The sequence below is a fragment of the Hyphopichia burtonii genome (assembly GCF_001661395.1).
Source record: "Hyphopichia burtonii NRRL Y-1933 unplaced genomic scaffold HYPBUscaffold_4, whole genome shotgun sequence".
Lineage (NCBI taxonomy): Eukaryota > Fungi > Ascomycota > Pichiomycetes > Serinales > Debaryomycetaceae > Hyphopichia > Hyphopichia burtonii.
In genome coordinates, this window is record NW_017963731.1 from 728,449 (window position 1) to 745,960 (window position 17,512).

Sequence of the window (17,512 nt, forward strand, 5' to 3'; positions counted from 1 at the left end):
TAACATAATAATCAAAATATGAAATGAGTCTAGTAATTTGATGGGCTCAGGCTGATTTTCATTATCTACAAGATCGAAACTAATCCAGCAACTCCTACCGAATAGACTTTCGATTTTACATGTTTCACTATAACAAAATGCATGATGAATAAATTTTCAATACAAAACCCAGTGAGAAACTGAACGACTCAGGAACATGGACAGGAAAGATGCTATGAAATAAAACGTTCACCACACAAAAAAAAAAAAAAAGAGTAGAAAAATTTCATGAGAGCGAACTTCTGAACCTCTACACTTGTCAAAAAAAAATATCAACTACTCTTGTTTTGATTAATTCCATTGACAAATCACGGACCAATTATACTATATTTCGTGCTTTGATTAGTAGTAAGGGAAGATGAGCTTGCTATATAATTGGTTTACAGCTCTTGTCTGTTTTATCAGTTTGGCAAATGCGTTTTATTTACCAGGGGTAGCACCAACTGATTATAAAAAAGGTGATACCATACCTTTATTAGTTAATCATTTAACACCATCATTGCATCATTTATCATCCAATCAAGCTAAGGTTGAACCATCGAAAACATACGTTTACTCTTATGACTACTACTATCCAAAATTCCGTTTTTGTACTCCAGATGGAGGCCCAAAGAAACAGCTGGAATCATTAGGGTCAATTATTTTCGGTGACAGAATTTTTAATTCTCCATTCCAAATTAATATGTTAGAAGATAAAACTTGTGAAAGTTTATGTAAGTCAAAGTATAGTAAAACTGATGCAGTTTTTGTGAATAGAAATATCAGAGCTAATTATAATCATAATTGGATTATTGATGGTTTACCAGCTGCAAGACAAGTTGGTGATTTAAGAACTAAAGATCTTTTTTACGGCGCTGGGTTTAATATTGGTGATGTTGAAGATAACACCCCTCATTTATTTAATCATTTTGATATCTCAGTTGAATATCACGAAAGAAAGAAGGGTGATTACAGAGTTGTTGGTGTCATTGTTCATCCTAAATCTTTAGACAGAAGTAAATTACCTGCCGATGCTAAGAAGGAAGAATTATGTAATCCAGATTTGACCAAAGTTCATTTGAAAAAAGATGGTGAAACTGAAGTTCTTTATACTTATAGTGTTAAATTCGTTGCTTCTAAAACTGCTTGGGCTACTAGATGGGATAAATATTTACATGTTTATGATCCAAAAATTCAATGGTTTTCTTTAATTAACTTTTCATTGATTGTTTTAATCTTAGGTATCATTATCACTCACATTTTAATGAGAACTTTGAAGAACGATATTATTAAATATAATGAAGTTAACTTAGATGATGATATTTCTGATGAAAGTGGTTGGAAATTAGTTCATGGTGATGTTTTTAGACCACCTCAACGTAAAATGTTATTATCAATTTTGGTTGGTAGTGGTGTTCAAATCTTTTTAATGGTTTTTGTTACTATAGCATTCGCATTATTTGGTTTATTATCCCCATCTAATAGAGGTGCTTTATCAACTTTTATTTTTGTTCTTTTCATCTTCTTTAGTATTGTTGGATCATTTGTTAGTCAATATATCTATAGGTTCTTTGGAGGTGAAGATTGGAAATTGAATTTAATCTTATCACCAATCGTGGTTCCAGGTACTTTATTCTCCGTTTTTGTTTTCTTAAATTTCTTTTTGATTTATGTTCAATCATCGGGTGCTATTCCAGTTGGTACTATGGTTGCAATTATAGTTATTTGGTTTGCTATTTCAATTCCATTATCGGTAGTTGGTTCAATTTTAGCTTCTAAAAGACCTCTTTTATCAATCCCAGTTAGAACCAATCAAATTCCAAGACAAATTCCCCAACAACCATGGTACTTAAAATCAATCCCAGTTATGGTTATTGCTGGTATTTTCCCATTTGGATCAATTGCAGTTGAAATGTACTTTATCTACTCATCATTATGGTTTAATAGAATCTTTTATATGTTTGGATTCTTATTCTTCTGTTTCATCTTGATGATCTTAACAACTGCATTAATTTCTATTTTAATGATTTATTATACCTTATGTTCAGAGAACTATAAATGGCAATGGAAATCAGTTTTTATCGGTGGTGGTTGTGCATTATATGTATTCTTACATTCCTTATTCTTAACTGGTGGTGAAAAATTAGGTGGTTTAACCTCCTTAGTTTTATATGTTGGTTACTCATCTGTGATTTCACTTTTAGTTTTCTTAGTTTGTGGTTCTGTTGGATTCATAAGTAATTTGTTTTTTGTTAGAAAAATCTATTCTCAAATTAAGATTGATTAATCGTTTGATTGATCAATATTATTTTTCTTAATCTTTTTGTTCTTTGTTCAAGTAGCTAAACCTCGAAATATATTAATATATTTATGTATCTTATTAATTTTGTAATTACAAGATTAAAATTGTGAAAAAAAAAGATTCATTAAGAGTAAAATGCAAATATTTAAAATTGAAGAAAAACGTATAAATCATAAACAACGTAGAGCTTAATACCAACCATCAACGTCTTCCCTATCAACAAAAGGTATAATTGTATTGACGAAATCGTCATTCCAAGATTTCATTCGTATATTATTTGGAATGCTTGCTTTTGAATTCAATTTATTATTTTGATTAAAAGATAAATTATAAATTTCAATTTTATTCTTAATCAAATTAATGGACACTGAACCTAAACCATAATTGGACTCACCTATAGGAGATTTTGTTTTAAGATTTGGTGTTGAATTATTTGAGGTGTTTTGATAGTTTAAATTCGAGGTTAATAAATTGAACGAAATCGATAAATCATTATTAATTTTAAGTGAACGATTCAATAGTTCATCATTACTATTATGGTTTAGTAAAGAATCAGTGATTAACTTGGATAATTTAATTAATTTGAATAATTGGCCGTAACTGACATTTAAAAAAGGATTATAAATTTCGTTTGTAGTATTTAAATTCTTCTTTAATTGTGAATTTAAAGTTGAAATATAATTTGATAAATTGATTATTGAGGTTGATAATTTTTTCAATAATCTAATTAATTTGAGTTGATAATCATTTAAGATTTCCAAAGAGTCATCATCATCATCAATACTTTTAAAATTGATTGAATTCAATAGATTTAAAATTTCAATTAAATAATCTGTTAATTCATATTTATCTTTAATCAAATTTACAAAAAGTGATCCAAAATTATAGTTATTACTTGAAGATGATATAAGATTACCCCAGTTTGGATCGTATCTTTTCACTTTACCGAGATTTTTGAAAATTTTATCATTTCTTGAAGACAATACATCATGAACAATCTTATTTATTTTGAAATTCAAGAAGCCATGGACGAAATTTGAAGGAACCAAAAGATTTAGGTTATCAAATAATAAATCAAAATTTGTGTTAATAGAAGATTGAATACCAAAACTCAAACAATAACAATGATCAATCAAGTAAATGGAATAATAAATTTTTGGTAGGAAAAACTTAATATTATCAAAGTCAAATTTTGAGTCTGAGATGATTAAGTCATTAAAATTTTCCAAAACTTTGAAATCATTTAAAGTTGAAAGAGTCAACGAGATCCCCAAAGAGTATATATCACCATTTAAAAGTATGGTATAATTAATTAAAACCAAGGAAGAAAAAAACAATACTAATAAATCATCAGTAATTTTGATATTGAATTGATTGAAAGGGTAAATTGATAAAACTTTATGGAATAAATTGATCAAGTTATTTAAATTTGAGTATTGGTAATGGATCAAACTATTTAAACTTAAATTGAACAATTCAATGATATTTTTTTGAAAATCGTCTAGATAATTGAATGATTCTAGGGAAGTATTAATTATTGAGTGATTGAAGGGTAAGATTGGGAAATTCGGATGGAATTTGATATAATAAATCTTCAAGTTTGTTTCGATGGAGTTGATTGTAGTAGTAAAGTATGTCGAAGCAGAATTTGGGGGAACCGATCCAGGTCCAGGTCCAGGTGGATAGGTCGGAGCATGGGTAAAGGCAGGAATTGGTCCTGGAGCATAATTATGGCCTGGAGCAGAAGGTGGATGAGGAGGAGGAGGGGCATGACCAGAAACCGGAGGTTGGAAATGAGAATGATTAGAAGGAAAAGGAGAAAACCCTGAAGGGTTAACTGGAGGTAATTGAAATAATTGAGGTAAATGAGGAGTTAAATTATTATTTGATGGATTTAAATTTAAGTTTTTATTAATTTTATTTGACAAACTTGATAAGCTTGAGACCGAATTACGAGGACTTAATGATTGGGTGGAATTTCTAAAGTTGGATTTAATTGAATAAAAATCGTCATCAGAATCACTTATCATATTGTCACTATTGATTGATAAGGAAGGTTTTAACAGGGGTAATCTTGATTTTGAATTTGTAGTTGAAGTTGAACTTAAAGAATCAAGAGAAGATCTTCTAGTGTTTGAGTTTGAATTATTATTTGAATTTAAACCATTAGATAATCCCAAGCTATTACCGGGCATCTCATAAGGAACTTTCCAAAAAGGACCTTGAATAGGAGGGCTAGTTGCTTTAGTTAAAGATTGAGAATCATTAACCGTCAAGCTATTTCTTGGACTTGAAGGAGAAGAGGAAGAAAATGACTTTTTAATTACTGGAGGTAAGACATTTTTTGATTGAATTGATGGAGAGGTTGGTTGTTGAGATTGAGGATTCTGTTGCAATAAAGGAGGTAATATTATAGGAGAAGAATTTGAGTTGGGATTTGAACTAGCATTAGGGAAATTAGTATTAATTGATTTCAAAGGTGAGTGATTATCACCAAAAGATCTTGCTCTTGGTTTATTGTTTGAAGGTGTTGTGATTTCTAATTTTTCCTCCAAATCCTTAATATACCCTTTGGAAGGTCCTCTTTTCAATGGCACTCTTGAAAACAAACAGTTCTCATTATTCTTGGAGCAATTCGTACATATTTTAGTAACCTTAGAAAGAATAGATGAATATTCGGCGTCACATCTAATTTTTTTCCTTCTACAAGAATCACAAGCCCTAGAGACTTTGGATCTTTTCCTTGGTTGGTTATTTGACACCAATTGTTCTTTAGATTCTTGATCTGACATCTTAAAAAACAGCTTATAATGAGTGTTCAGGCGGCTAAATTAAGTGAATCCAACAAGCACCAATCAGCACTAACAGTAACACAGTAACAGTAACAGCAGCAACAGCAGCAACAGCAGCAAAACAGTATACCAACCTAACAGCAATAGTGAAAGAAGAAGTAGTAAAGAATTAGCCGCTGTAAAAATCGCTACAAATTAAACCTCCAAACAAAACGAAAAAAAAAAAAAAAAAATCTTTTAAAAAATCTTTTTAATAAAGAAAAAAAAAAAAAAAAAAATGCCCCGAGAAACTCGAATTCTGTTAGTTTTTCCGTATGACTAGCTTTCTTCCCACTTCCACAGCGCCAGAAAGCCACCCGCTGCGTCCGACGAAGATGGCCCAGCACGAAATACCCAGGTTCTATACCGAAGGTCAAATTAGACTACAAAACCACCTGGCCAACCTGAAAAAAATGGCCGGGTCTGAGAGTAATCAAATGAAAATCTGGAGTATGGGGATAATTTTTGGTAGTTTTTGTTAAAGCGGGGGACTTTACTTTGTGAGTTGTTCCTATTATCCGAAGGTGGGCCACGGGACACGACCCCCTGAACAGAGGGCCCGAGTCAAAGCCTCCGTACATGTACGGAAAGAGACCCGTACAATTTTGAGCCCCCCCCCCCACCACGCCCGGATGTCTCGATAACCGGTCAATTGTACCGGCCCACCTTAATGCTTTTTGGCTAGTTGCAAAAACATGAGTCTAAAGGGGATGTTTAGGTTGAAACTTCAAGGTGTGTTTGGTATCCTAGGAGTCAGTTGAGTGTTCGCTTTGTAGGCGAATTGAGCTTGCAACTTCATGGAATGCCTGTTTGTCTACATTGTTGCAAAATACTCAAGCCTGGAGTACTGCCTGCAGCAAGTCTAGGATTGTGAGTTCTGGCAACTGTGGGTGCAAAAAGAAACTGTTACTTGCAAATACGTTAAAGTACCTTCGCATGTAGAATGAAATCTCATACAGCAGAATTTACAACCTATATTTTTATTAAATCAAACTAAGGATGATCCCCCATTCTCTAACTAGATCCATAAAACTATGATCTTCCCCCACCTCTCTTCTTTTCCATATTTCAAATAAGATTTGCTTACTTCTCCAATAGTTACAGCGATCAAAAATTTGATCGTCCCATAAATTTTCAAATTTCTTGCGTAAAGTAATATTTTCAATCATTATATCACTGCCGCAAATCAAAATTGGCCAGAAAGAAGATTTAAACTCTTTCAAATTCAAGTTTTTCAACTTTATCAAATTATCAATCAGTAGTTCAATGAATTGTTGATAATTTCTTAAGTGATCTCCTTTTATTAATCGATAAAAATAAACAATCATGGCATTATGCATACTTTGGAAATTATAGTATAACCCTTGGTGAAACTTTGATAAAAATGACTTGCCATTTTTCAAATTCCAGTATTTTTCAATCTTGAAATTAAGTAATCTATCCTCAATCTCTGCACATATTCTTGGGAAATTTCTAGGAGTTATATGTCTTCTACTAAATATATTTTTATGATTTGTTAAATGAACAATTTCATGCAATAAGTTGATAAGTGATGATGGTAACCCATACATGACATAACAACTATTCCAATCAACACATGTCAGTCGGTTGGGTACCGGAATCAGAACTTTATTATCTGGTTCATTAACTACTTCATCAATCCGATCTTCTAAATCGTTCCGTTCATTAAAACTAACAGTAAATGACATAGGTTTATAATTGTCATTCAATTTGCTAGACTCGATTTGAACGTGGTCATCTTCACTCTCGTCATCATCTTCATCATCATCTTCATCATCATCTTCATCATCATCTTCGTCATCTTCTCCAATCAAATCGTAATTTTCATCCAAATCCCCATAATTTTTCTTTTCATCTCTTTGACTAATTGAATAATTAAAAAAATTTATCGCTTGAGTGCTTTCATAAAAAATTGACAGAATTTTCATTAAACTCATTAACCATTTGACAAATCCGTTGGATTTGATTAATTTTTTCCACTTATTTAATTTCATTATATTATCAGCAATGGCATATAATAGTTCTAAATTCTCAAATACCCCATAATCTAAATCAATTTGTATCATAAATATTATCATTATTATCATTAAAATCTCATAATTTTCATCATCTTCGAATTTTTCTTGATTGATATCATACTCATCTAATTGATAATTAACAATTTTATGGGCCAATTTTCTAATCTCAATACTATGTTTTAAACATTCATCAATAAAATATTGATCAACGTTATTTTTGATATTTTTATTTGAATTTTTTGATTTCTTAAATAATGTTAATGAAATTAATAAATATATTATTGATAGTTTAATACTTTTCAATGTATCTTCATTACTGAATTCTTCTTCTTCATCTATGTTGGGTATACCTCTCCAATCCATCTCAATTAGAAATTCACAAATTATACTTCTGATATATGGTTTCAATAGAGTATCAAAATAATTTTTCCCGAAATTTATCTTGATAATCGTTAAAATATCACTAGTAAATTCTTGTATTATATTAGAAAACATTTTTTTAACAATAACCTGATTTGATCCCTTAGAAATTTCCCAATAATTTTTCAATATTTCCCCATTTGACTCCCAATCATCACTGTCAATATTGGGAAAGAAAATTGGATACAAAATATGAAACATATTTTGTTCATTAAATTTGTAATTTGGTCCCTTAATTGCCAAAATGGTTAACTTGGCACTATCCAATAAGTTATAATGAACGTATGAATTGTCATTTTTGGAGAAAATTGATTGGTTTGACAAATTGGGTTTAATAGTCTTTAGTGATGCAATTGGTTCAACTGATTCTAATGGTTCTACATCTGATTGGTCAGAGTCTTCGTTCATGATTGGAGGATCGTCCTTACCTATGGACTGTCTTTCCGGTGCTATAATCGATACCTCACGCGGAGCTGGAATCGTTGTCCTCTGCTTCTTCTTCAAATTTTCCTGGAAAACCGGGTTTCTTCTTTTAAGGCTAAATTCATAAACTCCAAATGGTCCTATTTGGAAATCCCCACCACCTCCTAGATTTTCAACTTGTTCGTCAATTCTATGAACCACCTTATTTAACTTCAAGTACGTTTCATATCTCAATCTTCTGGGGAATTTCACCAATTCAACATTTCTTCTTTGGAATTTAGATGTTACTCCAGTGGTAGTTGTGATATTCCCACTCTCATTAGTGCTGCCAACCTCCATCATTTTACCATTTTGCAAATTCAATGCTACTAATTGATTATTCTTTGGATCTGTCATTAATGGATCTATCCATCCTAATACGATATCATACCCTCCACATTTTAAATTGGATTTATTACACCTCATACACTTTGGCCGAGTTAAATCACATTTCACCTTCCTTGCCCTACAAGTTGTACATCCAGTAAAACTTCGTGTTTTACGTCCCATAATCTCTTTTTAGCAGTAATTCGGTTAGCTATTCCCTTTAAAGCTTCTAACTTACTTGCAGAAAAGGTGATCGTATTGGTTTTTCTAGCATTCAATCTTAACAGTATTCAAACAAGCACCTCTTAAAGCCCTAGACTAAGATCTATAAAAGAAGGAAAGGTGTCTTGAAGATTTTTCCAAAGAACATCAACTGTTTATATTGTAATTTTTTTCTTTCAGACTTGGAGATGCTCTGAGTCGCTGCTGCGCGAAAAAAGGGAAAACACAAGCGAGAGGAACTTTTAGCCTTTCTTTTTTCCTTTGAAAGAATTGGCAAAAATGCACCATAATTAAAGATAAAAGCTTATCAACACTAGAGAATGTCCGTAGAATATTCACAGAATCCGTTAGTGTATCGGGGGAGTAGAGAGTTTGATCCAGAAATTCCCGAAATATTACCACATGAAAAGGTTTACTCGATTCAAGTTGGGTACAAATTGTTTAGATTAAGCGGAGCATCTTTATCATCGGATGCCCCATCTTATTTCACCCAATTCTTCAATAAGGAAGAGAATACCGAAGAAATTTTGTTTATTGATAGAAATCCAAACATATTTGAAAAAATTTACAATCATTTACAGGGTTATAGGATATCTGTTGATACTGCAATTGAATTTGTTCATATTTGGAGTGATAGCTATTACTTTGGATTGAAAAGATTACAAGAACAATTGTCAAACGAGGACATTTTTGCTATTATTGGAGGAGAATCTTTTAAGATATCGAAGAACTTGTTAGTACAATCAGGGAATTATCCGAATTATTTTTCGATAAATTATGATTCTATGTTAACTGATAATTTGAGGTTAATTGAACAGAAAAATATTATACGACCTCCTCCTCAACAGCCTGCTACTGTTAATAATAGAAGTGCTAAATTATTTGGGGATTTAATTCAAATTTTGAAAGGGAATACCCTCGTAATTAAGAATGATGAACATCGAAAATTATTAATAAAAGAATGCAAGTATTATAGATTTCTTGCATTAGAACAAAAAATTATTAAATATAAGATACATAATTGTCCGTACACTGATGCTCAAGAGATCATCATTGATTTATTTGACTTATCGTCCAAAGGAATCTTTAAACAAACTTTCCCCAGACAAGAATCTCCAGTATTGTATGCAAGACCTTATATAAAAGATATTAAAAGAAGTTTAATTTTTCAAATTAATAATTCTGAAAATTTCAATCCAGAACTTAAATTATTAATAAATAGAACTGAAGGTATTTGTATATTAAGATTGGTTGGTGATTATAGAAGTAAATTTTTACAAATTTTTAGAAATATGTCAAAAGATTTTATGGATGAACCACAAATGAGTAGTGAAATGTTAATTTTATCCGGTCTTAAAAGTTCCAAAGCTGTAATCAATGGATTAACTATGAAGCAAGATTGGTGGTTTTCTATATTAGATACACCAAGGAGTGATACTCTTGGATCAGCTTCACCAGTTGAAAACCTCGGAGAACCAAAATCAAAAATGAGAAAGCTTGATTTAAATTCAAATAATGACCTTCTTTCAGTTGATAACTTAGAAAAATATTTTAAAGGACAAGAAGAAAACACTTCAAAGCCAGAGATTATCGAAATTACAATCATCAAAGGGTTATGGAGGGTTTTAACCAGAGGTCAGCATGCCAGACTTCATCTAGTTTCTTTAGAAGGATGCACGAACTCTAGCACCTTTTTAAGGGATAGAATTGATTTCTTATAACATTCTACAAGCTTGCCAAATATCTAATAATCATGTATTTTTAACGTCAAAATAAGTCATAAATAATTTCTAGGGATTAATAAATAATATTCTAAGCAACAATGGAAGGACGACGAATCAAATACTCCGGTTTAGTATAGTGGTAGTCATGAACTATAATTTTGAATTCGTCAGTTAATGGGTTATATTTTTCAACTTCAAAGCTTGATAAATCACTTACGACAATATCAGCTCCGGAATTTTTAATTTTCTCAGGATCATAGGTAGAACAAATACCAACAATCATGGCTCCGGCATCTCTACCAGCCTTAATACCAGCAGGAGCATCTTCGAAAACCACAACTTTTTTATGAGGAGCATCATAACCCAAATTTTCTCTTGCTGATAAATAACCCATTGGATGGGGTTTCCCTTGACTAACTTGTTCAGCAGTAATGAAACAATCTGGTTTTTCAATGGTTAATAATTTCAACCATTTGGATGCCAAGGGTAAAGTACCAGAAGTAATAATAGCCCATCTTTGGTGTTTATTATCAGTTTCCTTAGATAACTCATTGAATCTACTAACCAATTCGGGAGCACCACGAATTGGTTTGGCATATTGACCAAAGGAATCAGGAATACTTCCTTCCCATTCGGCAACTTGAGCTTCATCAGCATCATCAGGAGACCATTTAGCAATAACATCATAGGTACGACAACCATGAGAAGTTTTTATAATTTCTTCAGGATCAACATGGGGCCTAGTTTCGGCAAAATTACGCCAAAATTCAGAAATGGCCCCGGTTGAATTAACTAAGGTACCATCACAATCAAATAATGCAGCATGGACATAAAAAATTGCTGGTTTTTTAGGAACTGGTGGTTCTAAGTTCATCTTGAAATATTATTTACTTGCCAGAACTAAACATTCAAGATCGACAAGGTAGATCGGCCTTGATATAAATACGATTACATATTGTTTGCTCCATCAAATTGAATGACAGCAAGATTACGGTAAGGAGGATGCAAAATAAACGTTTTTCAGAGTAACGTGGAACTTTTTAGAAAACTTTAAATAGGGTAAATTGCTACATACTATTATTTATACTATATACTTGTAGGTTACAAACTTACAGTTGCTGCTAAAAAGCTATGATATCGGTTCTATGGGAGTGGGTGTGCGATTACCCATTTATGGTGTATGGGTGTATATAATACCAACAATTTATAGTTAGTAGCTAGTGAATAGAATGGTGAACACAGTGAATTGTCCTAACTGAAAGTTAAACTTCATGTTACCAACTGCCCCGTGTAGCTCTCTTGCTCTTATATCAATGGTCACTCGCTGGTGACATGCACCGCCAATGATTGGATAGCCATCCCACTCTATCCTCTTCAGTCATTTTGTTTAGTTGCAAATTTAGACAATTTGTAGATCTCCCCAAGATTGTAACATCTAGGCTCTTTCTATTCGGTCAAGACACTATACCAGAGTTAGTAGTTATTATTAGTAGACTTGTTTTATGGAAGCTTTTATTTCTTCTTTAGATCAAAACTTATAGTCAATTATTATCTTATTAGAATAGATCTACTTATGTTTATGTTTTCCTTTACTTATCGTTATCAAGATCGAAAGTAAACCATTTATCAAAACTAGATTACTAAATAGTGAAAGTATTCCTTATCCAAAAAAGGTTACTATAAATATACGGGTATTGACCAATAATAAAGAGGAGGTACGGATCAACAAGACACGAAGTAAGTCCATTATAGACATTTCCAATTGAGTGAGTCTCGACCTACTAATCTGCCAGGAAAGCGATTCTTTAGCTGTATTAAGACCGGTGGGCACGGAAATAGCTAGACAACCATTATATCTATTTATACAACATGAATATTACTCAAGCAACTAAAGCATATTGGGGTATTCAACAATTGAATAATGAAAGGGATCTCCCACAAGTCACAAGACCATAACTTCAACAAAAAGGCAAAAGTCCGATGGGGTAAAGATACAAACAACAATAAGAATAATTGCTGTATCAACCTTCTTTGCAACTGATCTTCCACTTTAGTGTCAAAAGGAGAAGTCCATTACTGGTTTTAGTGAAGGTATTGTTGGCTGGAGATGTTGCAAACAATATGGGAAACCTGCACACGAGTGCACCGAGGGCAAAAAACCCTTTTAGTTTATTACTCTTTACGTTCGCTACGCGTACAAATTGCAAAATTGCAAAATTGCAAAATTGCAATCACTGCAATAATTGAAATTACAAGAACAGTTAAACAGAAAATATATTGAAACTTACAGTCAATGTAATTTCAACCGAATATAAACAATAACGGGTATAAAGAAATCTATAGAAATCTATAAGGAAAATAAGGCATAGGAAGGAGCATGGTCACTTATGTTATAGCCATCGTATAACCCATTAAGGACTTGATAATCTTGTAATTGAACCAGAGTATTACCATTTGGTTTATAGAAGATGTAGTCAATGACAGCATCGTAATCAATGACAAAATCTTTTTTAGCCTTTCTTGTTTTTTTACTAGCTTTATTAGCATCAGTGAATTGACTGGTGATAACCGAATAAGCAGGTTCGGATTGTTGGGCATTCAAATCACCACTGAAGAAATCGATATCGGAATTTGAAATCTTGTTATCAACAATATCCAAAACTTCTTTAGCACTGTTTGTTCTAGCGTCTTCACTGGCAAAATCAAAATGAGAAACCAAGTAATTAACATTTTTATTAGTTGATTTTTCATTAAAAGTAGTAACAGTAACAATTCTATCGTATTTAGCCCCCCAACTAATTGATGGGTATTCAGGAGTTTCACTTAACCAGTAAGTTTTATTATACAACAATTCGAATTCGTTCTTATTATAAATGATTGGATTATATTCATCATCACTTGTATTAGTTCCTCTAGCAATACCATAATAAGTATAATCACTACCCAAACCTTCAAGAATATCATCAATTTGATGTTTGACTGATTCTTGTAATCCAATTAAAGTAGGATACTTAGTGGCTCTGGATTTAATGGCGTGAATAACCCCGGTTTTACGAGTGGACCATGGTTTTTCATTGGTTTCTAATTTAGTTGGATTAGCATCATTCTTAACGTTAAATTGGAAAATTTGAATCAGATTATCTTGTCTTTTAGTTGGTTGTTCCACTGTGGTTTGTGTTGCCTCCAAATCTCTTTTAACAATATGTGAATTAGTATTAATCAAATTAATTGAGATAATACAAATTACTAAAATACTGAAAAAAATTGATAATGGATATTTTAAACGAAACATTTTTGAATATTATCTTAAATAATTTTTCAGAATTTATCAAGAACATCGATTACTTCTACACATATTTATATATTTCAAATCAGGTTTCTCTGATTCCACTTGGAAATAAGTATGAACCATGAGGTAAAGTCTAATCTCAACTATTATCCCACTAACTCTTCCTATTCTTACCATTATTAAGGTAAAAAAAATACACAAACACAATACTATTGTATTCTACCTATTGTCGCAATCCCATTATGTTAGTTTTGTCAAACTCGAGTTGGTAAAAGCCCATGTGTGAGTTGAAGGGTCCTTAACTATTTACAGTCTATTCAGTTTATTCAGTCTACTCTCGAGCAAACGGACACCCACAGGCCCCCCTTTCCTTTTTACCATTGCATTCTCCTTCGCTCACTTAAACAATACCTTAATTACTTGCATACTCCGTCAACGTGCAAGGTTATCTTTGACATTGGTTGTCAATTTGCTAAGCTAGTGTGCTAGTAGCCACCTCCTTCGTTGGTGACTCGTGAGGCCCAAAACGTTTCTTTCGCGCACATGGGGGTTATCCACATGGCTAAACTCGTTGATGATTTGGTACCTTAAAACTGATTTGACAGGTGATTTGATTTGATTTGGTTGATTTCGACAGTTAAACAGTTTTTCGCTATTTTTTAAAGTTGTTCCTGTTCGATTGACTCGTGTTATTATCCTCATCAGTGCACGCTTCTTCGGATAATTGCAACCTCTTTCTCATAGCCTTTCTGAACAAAGCTTTTACCGAATACTTGATTCAACTGTTCATAATCAATACCTACTCGATGGAGTAACGTGGATACTCGAAGGGTTAGTCGACTGGACATCATAATTTGTATCGATACCCTGACTACAATTGCTATTTTGTCGATTCGCTGTTTTGACAGGATGCGCTACTCTAACATGGCTTTACAGGGCAGGGAGGCTTTACAGGGCAGGGACAGGCTTCCCCGGGGGTTTTCCCAGATGCCAACAACGTTGACGTTATAAATTGAAAAAGCAGCCAGACGTATATTTTGACTTTTTATTAGCAGATAAGTTTTTTGCCGAATCCTAATTTAGCTAACCGTATTCTTGAAGTGATTGCACAAGTTGTGGCTATTAAAGAACAAATCATAACAAAAATTACCATATGATCATAATTTTTTAAGTTTCCTTTACCAATAATTGCTCCACCAATAACAATACCAAACAAATCACCAAAACTTAATACGAAAAATGCAGTTCCACATCTTTTACCAAAATCTTTAGTCTTACTTAAAACCCCAATACAGGTTGGAGTTAGCAGTAGAAAACTTCCACTTGAAAAGCCATACATGGCCAGAAAAATGTATAATCCAATTATATTATGCCCAACCGGGTGAGGAAACCATATGACTAGAAAACTCACACTACTCATTATACTAATACAACAAAGTATATTGAAAGGACCAAATTTGTCTGCTAGAAACCCGGGTAATAATCTACCGGGTATCGATAATGAATTAAAAACAGTTAATAATAAATATGATTTGGATTCGGGATATCCTATTTTGACTGCATATGATGGTAAATAAGTCATTGTAATTAAAAATGCAAATCCATTACCTAGTAAACTAAGTACCAACATTGTGAAAATTTGATCTTTGAAAACTCCAATATCAATCGATTTGATTATTTCAACTATTAAATTTTGCTTGGGCTCCCTGGCTTCACAGAATACTTTATTTCGATCTTTAACTAGTATTAGTCCAATTATTAAAAAAATTAAACAAATAAAACCTCCAATTCTAATTGTCCACCCAAAGCCAACTTTATCAAATAAAGACTTGAAAACTAATGGCATGAATACTCCTCCTATAGAACCTCCAATATACGCTATTCCAACAGCTTGTCCTCTTTTTTTATAAAAATAATGACTTAGCACCGATACAAACGGTGAAAAAGTGAAGGAGCTACCTAATCCAGCACATACACTGAAACTCAATATAAATTGATATATCGATTTCAGTATTGACATGGTCATTATACCAATAGCAAATAAGCAAATACCAATACTTATGGGGATTCTTGCTCCAACTTTATCAAATATTGGCCCCGTTATAAGACTCATTCCAAATTCCATAAAATTATAAATTGAAAAGATCCACGCTACCGTTGACGTTGGTTGCTTGATTAGTATATGCTCTTTCATATAGCTTTCCACTGCTCCAACCGAATTACAAAAGGCTAAAGACCCAATTAGTCCTAAAAACGACCCAACCAATACAAGATAGGCCCGTAGTCCTCCTTCTGGAAACAACTTAGGATCATCTAATAGTCCTTGTGGCACATGCCCCCTCTTCTCATCTCCGTTATTACTCATCAACTCATCCATCTTATGTTCATTTTCAATATCATTTTCGGTTTTACTCTCAAGATCCTGTTCTGTCAATGCCATAAGTTCTCTGAAAACTCCCTTATCGCACCTGTACAAATGCAATATCCACCTTCTTAGCTCTATATAGCTCAAAATAAATCAACAGTATACCTTAGTCTTGTTACTTCTTCTTTTGCTGTCTATACCTCTAGGTTTTCAAAATTTTTTCACTCGCAATCACAATCAGTCGATGCGCAACATCTCCATACTTTATACTTTATGATCTCCGGTTCTCGCATATCAAAACTTTTGACACCATATTACTTGAATCTTCGTCTTGTAACTTGGTTCTTGCTTGATATATTTCTATTCGTGGTTAGGGTCCTCGGGCTGTCGGTTGGTCGGCTGGCACTATCCGATTCCAGGGTGATTTGAAAGAATACAACATAGCTTGAGCCCCTGGAAGCATTTTTACTACACACGGATGGTAGTGATAATACTGAATCTGCTCTCAAGTCTCTCAAGTAATCTCACCACCTTTTAAAGCTTGAACTTGCAGTGAAGGTTGCCCTATTCACGTCGTTACTTTCTTGGGGTTGCAACCATTAGATGCGGCGTAGATGTACGGAAGTTTATTGGAGGTACGGATCGCCAACACTAATCTGTAAAATTGCTGGACGTTTACAGGTTAGTTACCACGGTAGTTTCCTTAATCAAAAAATTCAGAAAAAAAGGTATAAACTTATCAGACATGAAAGTATTTCAATAATTAAACGAAACCATAGTTAGCTGTGCTAATCCAATTATAAAATTAATAACTCTGGTTGAATAGCAGCTGTATATTTGAAATGGTAGTTACAAAATCTCTTGCAGTAGCCTCTTTACTCACCGTGGGGGGATACTTATTGTTCAATGGCTCCGGTGAAGCTTTTAACTTTGGTGAATTTCTAGAAACCACATCACCTTATTTATGGGCAAACTTAGGAATTGCATGCTGTATTGGGTTTTCAGTCATTGGGGCTGCATGGGGGATCTTTATCACTGGATCTTCAATCATTGGTGCTGGGGTTAAGGCTCCTAGAATTACTACTAAGAATTTGATCTCAATTATTTTTTGTGAAGTAGTTGCAATTTATGGTTTAATCATGGCAATTGTTTTCAGTGCTAAGATGGCAAGTGTTCCTGCCAATGCTTTATTCACAAAAGAAAATATGTACACTGGATTTTCCTTATTTTGGGCTGGGATAACCGTTGGGATTTCAAATTTAATTTGTGGTGTTGCAGTTGGTATTACTGGTTCAACTGCTGCTATAAGTGATGCCGCTGATAGTTCTTTATTCGTTAAAATCTTGGTTGTGGAGATTTTTGGCTCTGTCTTGGGTTTATTTGGTTTGATTGTTGGTTTATTAATGGCCAGTAAAGCTCTTGAATTTAAATAATTCTTACCACTGCATTTTTTTCTCTTATAATTCAACGCATAAATCAATAAAAATTACTTCAAAAAAGTTTTACTTCACTT

General features: G+C 32.9%; 8 protein-coding genes across 8 annotated transcripts; 3 read left to right on the forward strand and 5 right to left on the reverse strand.

The window, feature by feature from the left end:
* Positions 1 to 348: 348 nt before the first annotated feature.
* On the forward strand, positions 349 to 2,305 carry EMP70 (Emp70p; the record flags this gene model as incomplete). Its single annotated transcript, XM_020219175.1, has 1 exon — positions 349 to 2,305. The coding sequence occupies exon 1, from the start codon at positions 398 to 400 to the stop codon at positions 2,303 to 2,305; it is 1,908 nt and encodes a 635-aa protein (XP_020076188.1). The 5' UTR covers positions 349 to 397.
* Positions 2,306 to 2,508: 203 nt separating this feature from the next.
* On the reverse strand, positions 2,509 to 5,298 carry RGT1 (Rgt1p; the record flags this gene model as incomplete). The annotated part of the gene is made up of 1 exon (XM_020222551.1): positions 2,509 to 5,298. Exon 1 carries the CDS (start codon positions 5,110 to 5,112, stop codon positions 2,509 to 2,511), a length of 2,604 nt encoding a protein of 867 aa, XP_020076189.1. The 5' UTR covers positions 5,113 to 5,298.
* A 585-nt stretch (positions 5,299 to 5,883) lies between these two features.
* Positions 5,884 to 8,761, reverse strand: ARG83 (Arg83p). The gene has a single exon (XM_020223270.1). It carries the CDS (start codon positions 8,580 to 8,582, stop codon positions 6,135 to 6,137), a length of 2,448 nt encoding a protein of 815 aa, XP_020076190.1. The 5' UTR covers positions 8,583 to 8,761; the 3' UTR covers positions 5,884 to 6,134.
* Positions 8,762 to 8,941: 180 nt separating this feature from the next.
* On the forward strand, positions 8,942 to 10,342 carry HYPBUDRAFT_6417 (uncharacterized protein; the record flags this gene model as incomplete). Its single annotated transcript, XM_020223574.1, has 1 exon — positions 8,942 to 10,342. The coding sequence occupies one exon, from the start codon at positions 8,942 to 8,944 to the stop codon at positions 10,340 to 10,342; it is 1,401 nt and encodes a 466-aa protein (XP_020076191.1).
* Positions 9,984 to 11,363, reverse strand: HYPBUDRAFT_153036 (HAD family hydrolase). Its single transcript, XM_020221336.1, has one exon. The coding sequence runs from the start codon at positions 11,217 to 11,219 to the stop codon at positions 10,434 to 10,436; it is 786 nt and encodes a 261-aa protein (XP_020076192.1). The 5' UTR covers positions 11,220 to 11,363; the 3' UTR covers positions 9,984 to 10,433.
* A 1,329-nt stretch (positions 11,364 to 12,692) lies between these two features.
* HYPBUDRAFT_139637 (endonuclease/exonuclease/phosphatase family protein) lies at positions 12,693 to 13,637 on the reverse strand (the record flags this gene model as incomplete). Its single annotated transcript, XM_020219717.1, has 1 exon — positions 12,693 to 13,637. The coding sequence occupies one exon, from the start codon at positions 13,635 to 13,637 to the stop codon at positions 12,693 to 12,695; it is 945 nt and encodes a 314-aa protein (XP_020076193.1).
* Positions 13,638 to 14,682: 1,045 nt separating this feature from the next.
* HYPBUDRAFT_109811 (uncharacterized protein) lies at positions 14,683 to 15,999 on the reverse strand (the record flags this gene model as incomplete). Its single annotated transcript, XM_020218727.1, has 1 exon — positions 14,683 to 15,999. The coding sequence occupies one exon, from the start codon at positions 15,997 to 15,999 to the stop codon at positions 14,683 to 14,685; it is 1,317 nt and encodes a 438-aa protein (XP_020076194.1).
* Positions 16,000 to 16,759: 760 nt separating this feature from the next.
* On the forward strand, positions 16,760 to 17,469 carry HYPBUDRAFT_153040 (H(+)-transporting V0 sector ATPase subunit c''). Its single transcript, XM_020221337.1, has one exon. The coding sequence runs from the start codon at positions 16,842 to 16,844 to the stop codon at positions 17,430 to 17,432; it is 591 nt and encodes a 196-aa protein (XP_020076195.1). The 5' UTR covers positions 16,760 to 16,841; the 3' UTR covers positions 17,433 to 17,469.
* Positions 17,470 to 17,512: the final 43 nt, after the last annotated feature.